Genomic DNA, 13,612 nt, shown 5'->3' with positions numbered 1-13,612 from the left:
ATTAAACCCATCCAATCCAACCTTCAAAACAGCATTGCCTAACACATCCAACTAACAGAACACAGACAACGCAATCAAATCACCTACTGAATAACATCCATTCCAGTTCGGTTCACCTCATGGCAAATAAATGTGAGAACATGAACAGCTCAACTAATCCACCTTTTCCAAGTCTAGTCGCTATCCATGCCACAGGACTAACGGATTCAAAAATAAAAAACACAATAATAAAAGAAAAAAATTACACTCTCTGCATCAAGGCAACGATCATCACCATCCATAGTTAAAAAATAAACGATTCAAGCCATTGCATATCAAGTTTCAGCAGTAGTGATCCAACACACATAAATAGAAAAAAGAAATAATGCTCAAAGTTTTATGTTCACCTCAGCATGGGCCTCGGATTCAGCTGCAGCAGCAACAGGAGCGCCCCAAACGGATTGAGGTGGAGCGGTGATGGCGTAGTAATCATCATCATCCTCGTCGTCAACGTTGTTATAGTTACAGACTTACAGAAAATAGTCAAGAGCATGGTTTAATGATTAAAAAACTGCCAACAAACCATAACATAAAACTGCAACAGTGGTGTATACTGAGTTAATAGAAATCACAGTACAAAATAAAAAATGGAAAACTACATTCATCATGCATGTATAGCAGAAGAAAAAGAAAATTAAAGCAGATAATTTACCAACTATTATTAGTATTAATACTGCATGTAATACATGACTTTAACCGTTTGCATTATCTATGTGCCCTTGAGTTTTCAATATTTATATATGGTATGAAACTCATTTTTAAAGAAAACTCAAACAAATATACAGAAGTTAGTTATGGAAGGAAAAGGAAGATCAAAATTATTTAAATACATATAAACTTAGTTAAATTTTAAAGAGTGCCATCCAAGAATTAAACTGAACAAATTAAAGAAGAGAAAAAAACGATCCAATTTAAACAAAAAAAAGGTAAAAAAAATAGCGATTAAGGCAGATGAATCATTCATACCGCTTTGGCAAGTGCAACTTCAGCCGGAGCACGTTGCAGCAGATTTCACACCTTGAGCTTTGTCGGAGAAGTTGTTCCTTAAAAAAAGAAATCAAGTTTTCAAATTCCTTAGCAAAACCAAAAGCAAATCAAAATTTGTAGTAACAAAAAAATCTATAAAAGTCAAAGCTACTAAATTACATAAGATGTCAACAGACAACAATGACTGCTTATTTTAAGTGTGATGCTGTTTTACTCCAGCATTTTATGAAACAACTCCTGAACTTAAGATATGCATACACCTTTGAACAACATTTTATGTTTACGAAAGAAAAAAACTATAACCTTTGAAAAACCATTGTTGTTATAAATAGCTTTTACTAAATTTCTTTAAATTATAGAAAAAACACCCAACTTCAAGAGGGGTAGCATTTTCAAGAGAAGCAACTCTAACTTCAAGAGCAGTAGCATCTCCAACTTTCTGCTATTGCTGTTGGACTCCTAACAGTCCAAGAAACTGCTCCATGGTTTGGTTTGTTTTAAACCATCTCATCAAAGTATCACATGATTAAGTTTCAGATAAAAAACAAAATGCTCCATATTCATTAAAATTTTTACAAAAATCCCATAAACCTTCAAGATATGATAATCAAATACTTTAACATTTCAATTTGCATTAGTATATACCCAAACAAAAAGAACAAAGAATTTATTTTGCATTACTTGATGATCTTCATTGCTTCAAAATTATCTCTTGTAGAATTTCCAAAAGCAGATCTTTTTTACTGAAATCAATTCTAGCTGATAAATCTTTCGAGAAAATTTATATTGGCATATGTGATGTGTTAATATGAGAGGATTGACATACCAAATGAAAGAATCCCTAACAATGAGATGGTGGGTGCAAATTCAGAACACATAAATATATTTTAGTGTTGGATCCAATTAATTAAAATGAAATGGATATAACACACAAATGTTTATTCTTTTTTCTCTATATGTTATAGATTAAGGGTTGCTGAGTACAGGCATCCAACCCAAATAAATATTATTGAACTTCCTCATGAACTCTATGATGATGAGGATGGAAGTACCGGTAAAATTGAAAAGGTCTATATAACATTAAATATATTATTGAACTGGATAAAAATGTTATCAATCATGTCAAATGAGGCATAAAATGTAGAAATTTAATGTCAATTTCATTATATAGAATCAATATCCACCATCCTAGGCAGCAATCTTTTCATTCCTCTAATATCAACATAAATGCAAATGGCAACAAAAGGAAATTTTAAAGGATAGTATTACCTGGAGGACATTGTTGGCATAATCAAAGACTCCATCAGAGACCACAACAAAGAATTATAGAGACTAAAAATTTTACTTACAATTGCAGGTCAATCACCACCTCAGATGTTCTTTAAGAAATGACATAAGATACGAAAACAGAAAAAAAAATCAGCAATATAGTTAATAGAAGACAAACACGGTTAGCTATCCAATAACAAAAAGGAAACGGATTATTATAGATTAACCAAAATGTACATGCAATCATTTGAAAGCAAAAAAAAATATATTTTATTGCAGATTAACCAAAATTTTAGAACTTGAACCTGTCGTTCACCGAAGAATGGATTATAAAGGATTCTTCTCTGGTTATAATGAAATCAAACAACAAAATAAAGAGAGAACAATTGAAGTGTTTGAATGTATTGTATTATCAAATGTACAGGCTCTTTATAGAGGAATTATAGAAATAGAAATAACTAGAAAATAGGAAAGAAGGAAAAAATACTAGCCTAAAATAAAGGAAATATTTCTAATCATAAAATCCCTAAAATTAAGTTAAACCCAAAAAGGAAAAGATTTATAATTAATTCTATTTACATAGAAGATTCATGAAAGGAATTAGGAATCTGATTTTGATTTGATTTAGTCAACACTCCCCCTCAAGCTGGCTTGAAGATATCATTCATTGACAGCTTGTTTATTATGCTATCAAAAGTCTTCTTGGGTAATCCTTTAGTTAGAATATCTGCTAATTGTTCCGTGGTTGGAACATATGAGATGCAAATCTGTCCTCTTTCAATCTTTTCCCTGATAAAATGCTTGTCAACTTCAACATGTTTAGTTCTATCATGCAACACTGGATTATGAGAAATGGAAATTGCAGATTTGTTGTCACAATACAACCTCATTGGTGGAGAAATGGAAACTTTTATTTCTTGTAGGATTTTCTCTACCCATATTGCTTCACATATTCCATGAGCCACTGCTCTAAACTCAGCTTCTGCACTACTTCGTGCCACAACACTCTGTTTTTTACTCCTCCAACTAACCAGGTTTCCGCCAACAAAAGTACAATACCCAGATGTTGACCTTCTATCCATGACATTCCCAACCCAATCTGCATCTGTATAAGCTTCTACTTGAAGATGTCCATGCTTTTTATAGAGTAACCCTTTCCCAGGCGACCCTTTCAAGTACCTTAGGATTCTAAAGACAGCATCCATGTGTTCTTGACCAGGTGAATGCATAAACTGGCTTACCATGCTCACAGCAAAGGCTATATCCGGGCGTGTATGGGATAAATAGATTAGCCTCCCTACCAACCGCTGATATCTCCCTTTGTCCATGACATTTTCTGGTTCAGCTGGCTTCAATTTTAAGTTAGGCTCTATAGGTGTTTCAGCAGCTTTACAACCAAGTAATCCCGTCTCTTTCAAAAGATCTAGGATATACTTTCGTTGGTTTATAAAAATGCCTTCCTTAGACCTTGCAAATTCAATTCCAAGGAAGTATTTTAATGAGCCAAGTTCTTTGATTTCAAATGCTTTGACAAGCTTCTCCTTCAAGTCTTTTAGCTCCAAACAGTCATCACCTGTCAGAATAATGTCATCTACATATACAATTAAGATGGCAGTTTTATTAGCTGCTGAATGATTATAGAAAAGTGTATGGTCAGCTTGGCTTTGAGTATAACCAAGTCCCTTCACCACCATTCCAAGTCGTTCAAACCAAGCTCTTGGGGATTGTTTCAATCCATAGAGAGATTTCTTTAGTTTGCACACTTTATTCCTCCATAGTTCAGCTTCAAATCCAGGTGGAAGTTTCATAAACACCTCTTCCTTTAGTTCCCATTCAGGAAAGCATTCTTTATATCCAATTGGTGTAAAGGCCAATTGTAATTCACAGCAAGAGATAAGAGAATTCGCACAGAACTGAGTTTGGCAACTGGAGCAAAAGTCTCTCGATAGTGTACTCCATAGGTTTGTGTATATCCCCTAGCTACTAACCTAGCCTTATACCTCTCTATGCTTCCATCAGCATTGCACTTGATGGTAAAAACCCACCTGCAGCCAACCAACTTTGTATCCTGTGGCAGATCTACAATCTTCCAAGTTTCATTTTTCTTGAGTGCATGCCACTCTTCCATCACTGCTAATTTCCAGTTGGGATCATCTAGTGCTTCCTCTATGTTCCTAGGCTCAAACAGATTTGTAATTTTAGAAGTAAAAGCTCGATGTTTTTGAGAGAGATTTTGGTAAGAGACATAATTGGAAATAGGATGGTTGGTGCTGGTTTTAAGTACCTTTTTGGTGCAGGTTCTGGTTTCTTTCCTAAGGGCTATTGGCAAATTATTATTAGAAGTGACAATTTCAGATTTACCTGGAAGTTCCTGAAGAGTTGGGCCGTCTTTCGGGTTTTCAGATTGGATTGGTACAGAGATGATGGGCTGGTCTCTAGTCTTCTTGGGATATTTTCGAACATAACACCGAAGCTCCTTTTCTTGTGGTATTTCTTTTCCTGTTTGGATTCCAACTAATTCTGGCACAATTTCAGAATTGGTTTTCACATCTTGTTTTGCAATTGTTTCAGAATTTACTTGATTAGTGAAAGTTGTATCCTCAATATGTAAGATAGGAGTGGATAAAGGTTCATGCAAAAAATTTTCTTCCCTTAGACTCTCCCCTTGAAGAGAATTTTTCTGAAAAAAGGTTTCATGTTCCAAAAGAGTAACATCCATACTTACATGAAATTTCTTGGTGTGTGGATTGAAACATTTATAACCCTTTTGACTTGGGGAATAGCCTATAAAAATGCATTTTTCTGCCCTTGGATCAAGTTTACTTCGATATGAAGGTGTATGTAAAAACACAGTGCAACCAAATACTTTTAAAGGTAAGTCAGAATGCAACCTGCATGCTGAAAAATTCTTTTTGAAAGTATCCAATGGTGTGCAGTAATTTAACACACGTGTGGGCATTCGATTTATGAGATAGGCTGCTGTTAGAACAGCATCTCCCCATAAATACTTTGGAACATTACCCTCAAACATAATGGCACGTGCTACTTCAAGAAGGTGTTTATTCTTCCTTTCAGCAATGCCATTTTGTTGGGGTGTATTGGGGCATGTAGATTGATGTTGAATACCTTTTTTTTTGAAGAAATTCACCAAGATTTTTATTAAAATATTCAGTGCCATTATCACTTCTTAATATTGAAATTTTTGTGTCAAATTGTGTTTCTACCATTGTTGAACAATACTGAAAAATTTTAGAAACCTCAAATTTTTCATGCATGAGATAGATCCAACATAGTTGTGTGTGGTCATCAATAAAAGTTACAAACCATTTTTTTCTAAATTGAGTTGTTATTTTCGATGGACCCCATACATCACTATGAATTAAGTGGAAAGGTTTAGATGCATGATAAGGTTGAGAGTAATAAGGAGCTCTATGGCTCTTTGAACGAATACAACTTTCACATTTAAGTAAGGAAGAATCAATATTTTTAAACAAACTTGGAAACAAGTATTTGAGATATGAAAAACCAGGGTGTCCTAGTCTATTGTGCCAGAGAATTATTTGGTCCTTTATAGGCATAGAACTTATACCACTAAATCCTTGAGCTATTTTATCCTCCGAAATATCCTCAAAGTGATAAAGTCCATCCATCATCTTAGCACTGCCAATCATCTTCCCCGAAATCCGGTCCTGAAAAATACCATGAGTGTCAAAGAATGTCACAGCACAATTGGAATCCTTGCAAATTTTACTAATAGAGAGAAGATTACAAGAAAGCTTTGGTACATGTAGGACATTTCTTATGTCAATGTTTTTGGATAGTTTAATTGTACCTTTTCCAGCAATAGATGAAAAACTACCATCAGCAACTCTAATTTTTTCATTTTCAAAGCAAGGAGAATAAGTTTTAAATAAAGGGGAGAGGCTGGTCATATGGTCAGATGCACCTGAATCGACAATCCATGGTGCATTCAAGTTTGAGGCGCAGTTAAGGGACATAGGAATACTAAAATTACCTGTTTGAGCCAAAGAACCACTAGGAGTACTAGACACAGAACTGGAATTTAACAGCCTTATGAGCTGCTCAACCTGTTCCTTACTCAATGATGATTTTTTAGCCTCATGAGCAGTTGGGGTAGGGCGTATTTTGGGACCAAGTTTGCTGCCTTTAAGATGTGCTGGTTTTCCATGAATCTTCCAGCAGGTTTCTCGGGTGTGACAAGGTTTGTTGCAGTGGTCACACCAAAGATTGGAGGGGTGCTTCTGATTTGATGAACTTTTAAGTGCAGCAGGTGCCACTAAAAGTGCATTAGACTCCAAGGAGGTCTGTTCAGTCTTGCCTTTTCCCATCATCACAGCTCTACGAGTTTCTTCTCTTCTAACTTCAGCAAATACTTCTCCAATTGAGGGTAGGATTGCTCTTCCAATAATTCTGCCACGAACTTCATCTAGCTCCACGTTGAGGCCTGCAAGAAACTGGAATATCCTCCCTTCTTCCACTATTTGTTGGTGGTGTTTGGCATAAGCGGCTAAATTCCACTTGTAGTTATTGAAGTGGTCAAGATCCTGCCACACCCGCTTCAATGTGTGGAAATATTTGGTGACATTGTCACTCCCTTGTTGAATTTCTCTAGCTTTTAGAGTAAGTTCATAAATCTGGGATTTATTCCCAAGATCAGAGTACATCTCCTTGACACTATCCCACAATTCTTTGGCTGTGGTATAGTACATGTAGTTACTGCTGATATCCTCCTCCATTGAATTCACCAGCCATGTCATCACCATGGAATTTTCGGTATCCCACACATGATATTGTGGGTCAGTGATGTTAGGCTGGCTTCGCTCACCGGTGAGATATCCAATCTTCCCTCTTCCACGGATATACATCTGAACTGATTGAGACCACCTAAGGTAGTTTGACTCATTGAGTCGAAATGTGGTGATCTGAACTGAATGGGAGTCACCACTAACTAGTATCCGTTGCTCATATTTTAAATCTGATGGAGTAGGAGTGATGTTCTCCTTCTGTTCAGGATTAATGACTGAGGAACTGTCAGCCATAGCTATAAATCAGAGGCACAGTGCAGAGTTCCTGCTCTGATACCAAATTGAAGTGTTTGAATGTATTGTATTATCAAATGTACAGGGAATCAGCCTCTTTATAGAGGAATTATAGAAATAGAAATAACTAGAAAATAGGAAAGAAGGAAAAAATACTAACCTAAAATAAAGGAAAGATTTCTAATCATAAAATTCCTAAAATTAAGCTAAACCCAAAAAGGAAAAGATTTATAATTAATTCTATTTACATAGAAGATTCATGAAAGGAATTAGGAATCTGATTTTGATTTGATTTAGTCAACAAGAACTAACCATCCTTCATTCGCAGCATCCATTGGCAAAGGAACGGCTGCGACGGCGTTCTGCGGTAGATGCAGTTCTATGGATCCAACAGCGACGGTAACCTCCATCACCGCCGTCGCCGCCTCATTCCTCTTCTTTTCTCCGTCGATCTAGCATCCTTCTCTGTGACCGTCGTTGTCATCGCCACCCACCACTTCTTCCGTCGTGCTTTATTTCTTCACCGACCTTTTCTTCTTTTCTTCTCTGCGACATTGAAAGAGGAAGTCTGGTGCCAACTACTCCCCCTATCAGAACTGGCAACTCTCTCTCTCTCATATTCTCTTCTTGAAAGTCCTGAAACAAAATCATTTTCAATTTGAATTTGAATCAAATCCCGCCCAGTTACTTCTTTGGATTGAGAACAGCAAAGTGCCCAACATTAAAAACATAGTAACATACACTTGTCAATCATACACAGCTCCACGTGTCAAACACAGAACACTCCACTTGTCAAGCAAATACCACAACTATATTCTTATTACATATTAATAGATAGATAGATATTTGGCCTATGTTTTGCCAATATTTTCAGTCTTTTGTTATTAATTCATTAAATTACATAGAATGGAGGGGGAATCACGACGGATCTAAATGCTAGTTAATCTCCAAGTGAGCCTTTCACGCTATTCAAAGCTGCTTGCCTGTGTTGCAGCAATGGACGTGAGCAAGCAAATAAATTTCAACCTGAAAAATGCAAAGGAAGCAATAAATTATATGTAGCCCAGCTCTTTATATAAGTATTGACAATATTATGCAAAAATGGTTCGAATTTAGAAACTATCAAATGTTCAAATGTGATGGATTAGATGAATATGCCATATTGCCATGCACTATATTTTTAATTGATTGATTATCATAACACTTTTCACTTTCTTATTTTATCACAAATGTGACTAGTGAACTTGCAAAGTCTAACCGGAATGTTAGTAGACTTCAACTTTCTCCAGTGTTCCTCCTCAAAGAAACAAGCATGTCCGATTATGGGGAACAAAATCGAGCATATCTTGTATCTCCTTGGAATTAGGAACCTAAAAGCACGAAACAAGCAAAACAGACCAGTCAGGTAATCACCAAAGGTAACAGGTACAATAAAAGATTGGCGCACCTCTCCACAATGAAGGGTTACAAAAAGACCTTGTTCTCTGGCGAATTTCAATGCTGGCAAGTATCTTTTCCAAAAAAAGATAACGGGAGACTTTGATCTAAAGCATCATTACGAATTACTATGCTAGAGTCCTTGATAGATTGACATACCATTCGCCAACCTTTGGATTCCCAGATAGGTCAATTCCAACCACCCCCAAATGCCTCATTTCCAGTGCCAGTTTGACCTGCAACACAGAAATGGAGTGTTGAAGGTATTAAGTAGCAAGCATCAAACTTAAGGATGCTGAAATTACTCATCTTACAGTTTCCATAGTTGCTTCTGTTGTCTCCCTACGATCAGCACTCAAGAGAAGCCTAACAAAGATTTTCTTCCTACTATTTCCATCACATTTATCATTTGTAGCTGCATGCAGAGATTCTAAAAGATTTCTAGGATCCTCAATATAAGGAATTAAAGCCACATCAACCGAGCTGACAGATCTTATCCCTTCCAATACAGCTTCAACATAAGAACGTTTGCTCATTCCTTGGGAATAGTTTTTCTGTAAGGAATTAAGCCAAAAAATTCACTGTCGAATCAATAGAAAAAACCAAAAAGAAAAAAAAGAGTCCGCATCAAGTACCAAGCTCTTCTAGTTACCTTTGGGGTGGTTCTCAATTCGAGATAGACAACCTTTTCTGATGCGAAATCTTCAACAACCTGCATTCAGAAATTGCTTCTATAAATGCAAAGGCTGAAGGCATCGGATTTAGAAACACAGAAATTTAGATAGTAAGCAACCATACTTCATTCACAATTCTTGTAACAGTCATGTGATCATCTGTATTTACAAAACCATAACCACCACCATTATAAGCCTTAAACACTATAATAGTAACGATTACTAACACTAAAAGTGACAATCAAACAGTTCCTCATATCAAAAACACTAGCAGAGTGCGTAATTTTTACAATCAAACAGCTGTTAAGGGTCAAAATCAGTCCCAAAATGAACATGAAGCTGAACAACAGTGAAGGGGCACACTGAAAATAAAACAAGAAAATAGGAATGGAAAAAAGGGAAAAGGAGCATACTTTTAAGGATAACATGCTCCACTTGGGAAAAATCTATTAGACCCTTGTCCCACAAAGCTCTAGCGAGTTCTCTGTGCAACAAAAAAAAAAGGATAAGAGGAAAGAGAATGAGATGAAGAAACAAAACAAGAGAGAGAGGAAAGGAGAAAAGGAGTACAGGAGAGTGGAGCCTCTGATGGATCCATTGAGGTGAGCATGGAGTTCCACCTTTGGCATTGACATCCACCACTCCATCTTTTCTTCTTCCTCAACACTGAAACTGAAACTGCAAGTGCTTCGTTGGGTGTTGGGTAAGAGTAAGAGTACACTCTGGTTGGTTCAGAAGAGACTGGCCAATGGCCATTCACTGAACTCATCCAAGGGCGTGTATCAGACAAAAAAAAAAAAACAGCACTCAAACATGTTGAGGATTTAGGGTTCATGCCACGATCATTGTGATAGGATCCCAATCAATGTTATACTTGCTGTTAATTTTGAATATTCAACTATTATTTCCTATCTTTGAAATACTTGGTGTTGGTATTTGTATTTGTACGTTCAAAAAATTAAAAAAAAGGTAAAAAATAAGTTTTAATTAATTTTAAATTTATAATTCTTTTAAGAATAAACTATCATTTTTATTTACAAAAGTTGAAAATACCGGTGTATCTGTTCATAGAAAATAGAAATTACCATTCGTATTCATAAAAAATAAATTTTTGCAGACAAAATTATCTAAAACCTCAAAAATTAAATAAAATTCCTTATACCATTCTCTCCACCGCTACAAGTCTACAACCATCATCTCCCCCCTCTCTATCTCAAGTTTTTCAGCGACTCCAATCCTAACATTGATCACATCGCCGCTCGGTATTACCGCCTTACCCTCCTCCTCAACCGCCACCTTAACCTCTTCGCCACACACTCTCTCATCGGTGTCGGTCACAACTCAACAACACCAGCACCACCATCACCAGCATAATCATCTAACGCAAAGAAATCCTAGATCTAAGGATGCCGCAGAGCGTCATGGCGGTCGATACCAGTAGTCAGGACCTTGAGAATAATGGCGAGGACGGACGACTCCCCCGCCGCCAAGAAGTCCAAATCGGAGAAGTTCCCTCTCAACAGCTGCGAATTCGCCATGGCCGTCGCCGTATTCTTCTTCTTCACCACCGCCTCCGAATTTGGCCGCATCAAGCTCCCACGCACTCTCTCCGATCTTCTCCTCCTCAAGTAAATAAAGATCCCTCTTTTCATTATTATGTTATCATCTTCATAGATTTATCTAAATCAAATTAGTATTAGATGAACGTAACATTAGTGATTTAGACAGGTGGGAGAAAGCATCTTTTTTTGTGAAAAAAAAAATTTGGAATTTGTTGTATTGTTTTCAGAATAAGGGTGTGTTTGAATTTTTTTTATGTAGTTTATTGTGCTTGTTTCTTTGTTACAGAGAATCTTTCTTCAGAATATGGCGAAGAAGTGAAAGAAGAAGAAGAAGGAGGAAGGAAGGGTAGGGATGGCCATGGCAGTGATGGTGATGGTAATGGAGACAGTGATGGTGATAGTTGGAGAAGAGAGTGATGGTAGAGTTTGGAATTTGAGTAGCTAAGAATATTGAGAGAGAGAGAGAGAAGGGAGAAATGATGGTAATAGTGGTGAAAAGAAAAATAGTTTAAGAATTTTATTTAACTTTTTAGGGTTTGAATAATTTTGTCTGTAGAAATCTATTTTTTATAAGTACAAATAATAATTTTTGTCTTTTATGAATAGATATATCAGCATTTTTAACTTTTGTGAGTAGAAATAATAATTTACTCTTATTTTAATATGTGAATTGGTGAGTTATCGTGTTTGAAGGTGATAATTTAAAAATATTAAATAATAATTTAATTAAATATATCAAATTATTTAATAATACTTAATTATTAATTTTACAAAAAAAAATTAGGCATAAGACTTCACAATGTGAATAGTAGTATTTTAATTCAGAAGTAACTAAATTTTTATTTTTTATTGATATTGGTTAATTTTCGTTTTGTTTTTCAATAAAATTCAATTAAAAAAAGTATTTTGAAAAAAATGATGCTAATCATATACATATACTTCTAGTTTTGAGAAGTTAAGGTTGTTTTTGAAAATATTTATAAAAATATTTTTTTGAAAATTAAAAATTCAATACAATTCTATATTAATAAATTTTATATTTATTATATTTATATCTATTAAAAATATTTTAAATACTAAAAATAACTTCTTCAAACATAATTTTTGTAGTTTATGCTTATTAACAACTAATTTTAATTTTATTTATCAAATCAATTTAAAATATTAATTTTAAAAAGTAATTTTAATAAACTATTTTAAAAAATTAAAATTTTATCGTACCGAACCAAACCTAAAAAGATAGACTCTACTCATAACATTATATATATATATATATTGAAAAATCTATCCTAATTTCTAACTATATTGATATATGAATCCAAATAAGCTTGTAACATGCAAACTATGTTTACCTGGAGGCGCTCATAAGCCTTCTGTATAGCAAGAAACTTCTCCCTTCCTTCAGGGTTTTTGACAGGATGATATTTCATAGCAAGTTTTCGATATCGTCGCTTTAACTTTTCCTCGTCGATATTTTCAATTTGCTTTGATTAGCTAGATGTTTCATCTGATACCTCCGAATAGTGCTTTTTATTTACATCATCACTGGATACATCATCCAAGGATATTTCAAGGATCTTGCAAGCTGCTCAACAATAGGCCAATTTGGAAAGCGGATTTCATCACAGAGATTCCTCTAGTAATAATGATGACACCACATTTCATCTCTAAGTTCAGGGTATGTAACTGGAGGCATTGGGGCATAGTCATACAAAACATGGCAATACTGTGACAATTTCTGTGGAAAATCACCAAGGTGTTGCAAAACCTGATAAATACAGTGAACAGGGATAAATCGAACTGCATGAACAATACCGGAAAGGTAGTTTGGGAAGTACACTTGTATTCTATAAAAAACCATACACATCAGACCTTAATTTGCAATACCTGACGTATTAAATTTTCTGCCCTCATTTTATGAGTCCATATTATCTCAGGAGTGTCAGAATCTGATACCATTGCAGCAGCAAATGCTGCTGGACCACTGCGCTTCAATACATACAACAAAGATTCAGGAAGAAGTCCACCAAGAACACTACGTTTTGCCAAAGGCAATGAAGCTGAAACCGCAGCCTCTTCGCCACCATGAAATCCTTGGTGGACAAGGGTGACGGTAAAGAGTTGCCCAATTGAAAGTAGATTAGATCCTGGATAGGCCAGTGCAAAATAAAATGCACTGGTGCTGTATAGACGTATCATGGCCTTGGGATTCCTGGTAACAATAGCCTTCAACAATGCAGCAGCTGCCTCAACAATACTTGGTTCCCCAGAGAGAATGGCCTGAATTCATAAAAACAACCCACCCCCCAACACACACAACAAAAGAGGGAAAACAATGAAAAGAAAAATAAAAACTAGATTTAAATATTATAAGCAAAGCTTGAGAGCTACGAAGACGAGACCATATAAGCGAACAAGCAGCTATGAGCGAAGCGAATAGCAGCACAGCCGAGAGAGTGGTGAATTATTGGAAGGGTAGAAAATACTAAAAATCAACTGAAACCATACCTATCACATAGTAAACAACTTGAACTAAATATGATAAGGTTAACAAGCAAGGAGACAATTCCTATAATCTTTGAAA

At 35.5% G+C, this 13,612-nt stretch overlaps 4 protein-coding genes across 11 annotated transcripts in view; 1 reads left to right on the top strand and 3 right to left on the bottom strand.

The window, feature by feature from the left end:
- Nucleotides 1-4,117: 4,117 nt before the first annotated feature.
- LOC148578837 (uncharacterized) lies at nucleotides 4,118-7,765 on the bottom strand. The gene is made up of 5 exons (XM_088503223.1): nucleotides 7,668-7,765; nucleotides 6,081-7,344; nucleotides 5,885-5,984; nucleotides 5,285-5,421; nucleotides 4,118-4,975 (listed from the first exon to the last, which is right to left on the bottom strand). Exons 1-5 carry the CDS (start codon nucleotides 7,763-7,765, stop codon nucleotides 4,118-4,120), a joined length of 2,457 nt encoding a protein of 818 aa, XP_088359349.1.
- Nucleotides 7,766-8,144: 379 nt separating this feature from the next.
- Nucleotides 8,145-12,576, bottom strand: LOC107639869 (N6-mAMP deaminase-like). 5 transcript variants are annotated; one of them, XM_016343480.3, is made up of 8 exons: nucleotides 10,037-10,371; nucleotides 9,880-9,950; nucleotides 9,591-9,625; nucleotides 9,445-9,504; nucleotides 9,107-9,346; nucleotides 8,803-9,028; nucleotides 8,614-8,725; nucleotides 8,145-8,381 (listed from the first exon to the last, which is right to left on the bottom strand). In XM_016343480.3, exons 1-6 carry the CDS (start codon nucleotides 10,111-10,113, stop codon nucleotides 8,921-8,923), a joined length of 591 nt encoding a protein of 196 aa, XP_016198966.1. In that variant the 5' UTR covers nucleotides 10,114-10,371; the 3' UTR covers nucleotides 8,145-8,381; nucleotides 8,614-8,725; nucleotides 8,803-8,920. The 5 variants fall into 5 exon arrangements, with proteins under 5 accessions (XP_016198966.1, XP_088358269.1, XP_088358270.1 ...); XM_088502143.1 differs by having other exon boundaries at nucleotides 8,832-9,028; nucleotides 10,037-10,304; XM_088502144.1 differs by lacking the exon at nucleotides 10,037-10,371 and adding an exon at nucleotides 12,381-12,514 and having other exon boundaries at nucleotides 8,614-9,028.
- On the top strand, nucleotides 10,661-11,521 carry LOC148578836 (putative membrane protein At4g09580). Its single transcript, XM_088502154.1, has 2 exons — nucleotides 10,661-11,094; nucleotides 11,315-11,521. The coding sequence occupies exons 1-2, from the start codon at nucleotides 10,925-10,927 to the stop codon at nucleotides 11,376-11,378; spliced, it is 234 nt and encodes a 77-aa protein (XP_088358280.1). The 5' UTR covers nucleotides 10,661-10,924; the 3' UTR covers nucleotides 11,379-11,521.
- An 84-nt stretch (nucleotides 12,577-12,660) lies between the features above and the next one.
- Nucleotides 12,661-13,612, bottom strand: part of LOC107616846 (dnaJ homolog subfamily C GRV2-like) — a 55,436-nt gene continuing 54,484 nt past the window's right edge. For all 4 annotated transcript variants that reach the window (XM_088502146.1, XM_088502148.1, XM_088502147.1 and 1 more), the window contains 2 exons: nucleotides 12,901-13,308; nucleotides 12,661-12,796 (listed from right to left, as the gene is read on the bottom strand). In XM_088502146.1, coding sequence (XP_088358272.1) covers nucleotides 12,665-12,796; nucleotides 12,901-13,227 — 459 coding nt within the window. In that variant the 5' untranslated portion in view covers nucleotides 13,228-13,308 and the 3' untranslated portion in view covers nucleotides 12,661-12,664. The remainder of the gene's footprint in view (nucleotides 12,797-12,900; nucleotides 13,309-13,612) is intronic.

This window comes from Arachis ipaensis, chromosome B1 (genome assembly GCF_059453495.1).
Source record: "Arachis ipaensis isolate K30076 ecotype BB chromosome B1, ASM5945349v1, whole genome shotgun sequence".
Classification (NCBI taxonomy): Eukaryota; Viridiplantae; Streptophyta; class Magnoliopsida; order Fabales; family Fabaceae; genus Arachis; species Arachis ipaensis.
The sequence above is the reverse complement of the archived record's forward strand: the minus strand, read 5'-3'. Positions and strand labels throughout refer to the sequence as shown.

Excerpts from the sequence above, each read along its gene's own strand:
- LOC148578837 (XM_088503223.1), bottom strand. The coding sequence starts at position 7,765 with ATGGAGGTTACCGTCGCTGTTGGATCCATAGAACTGCATCTACCGCAG. Across the intron at positions 5,422-5,884 it reads AATAGCTCAAGGATTTAGTG|GTATTCAACATCAATCTACA; the intron begins GTATAAGTTCTA and ends TCAAAAAAAAAG. Across the intron at positions 4,976-5,284 it reads AGTATTTATGGGGAGATGCT|AAAAATTCTCTTCAAGGGGA; the intron begins GTTCTAACAGCA and ends ACCTTTTTTCAG.
- LOC107639869 (XM_088502142.1), bottom strand. The coding sequence starts at position 10,113 with ATGGAGTGGTGGATGTCAATGCCAAAGGTGGAACTCCATGCTCACCTC. Across the intron at positions 9,505-9,590 it reads TTACAAGAATTGTGAATGAA|GTTGTTGAAGATTTCGCATC; the intron begins GTATGGTTGCTT and ends TTCTGAATGCAG. Across the intron at positions 9,347-9,444 it reads AATTGAGAACCACCCCAAAG|AAAAACTATTCCCAAGGAAT; the intron begins GTAACTAGAAGA and ends AATTCCTTACAG.
- LOC148578836 (XM_088502154.1), top strand. The coding sequence starts at position 10,925 with ATGGCGAGGACGGACGACTCCCCCGCCGCCAAGAAGTCCAAATCGGAG. Across the intron at positions 11,095-11,314 it reads TCCGATCTTCTCCTCCTCAA|AGAATCTTTCTTCAGAATAT; the intron begins GTAAATAAAGAT and ends TCTTTGTTACAG.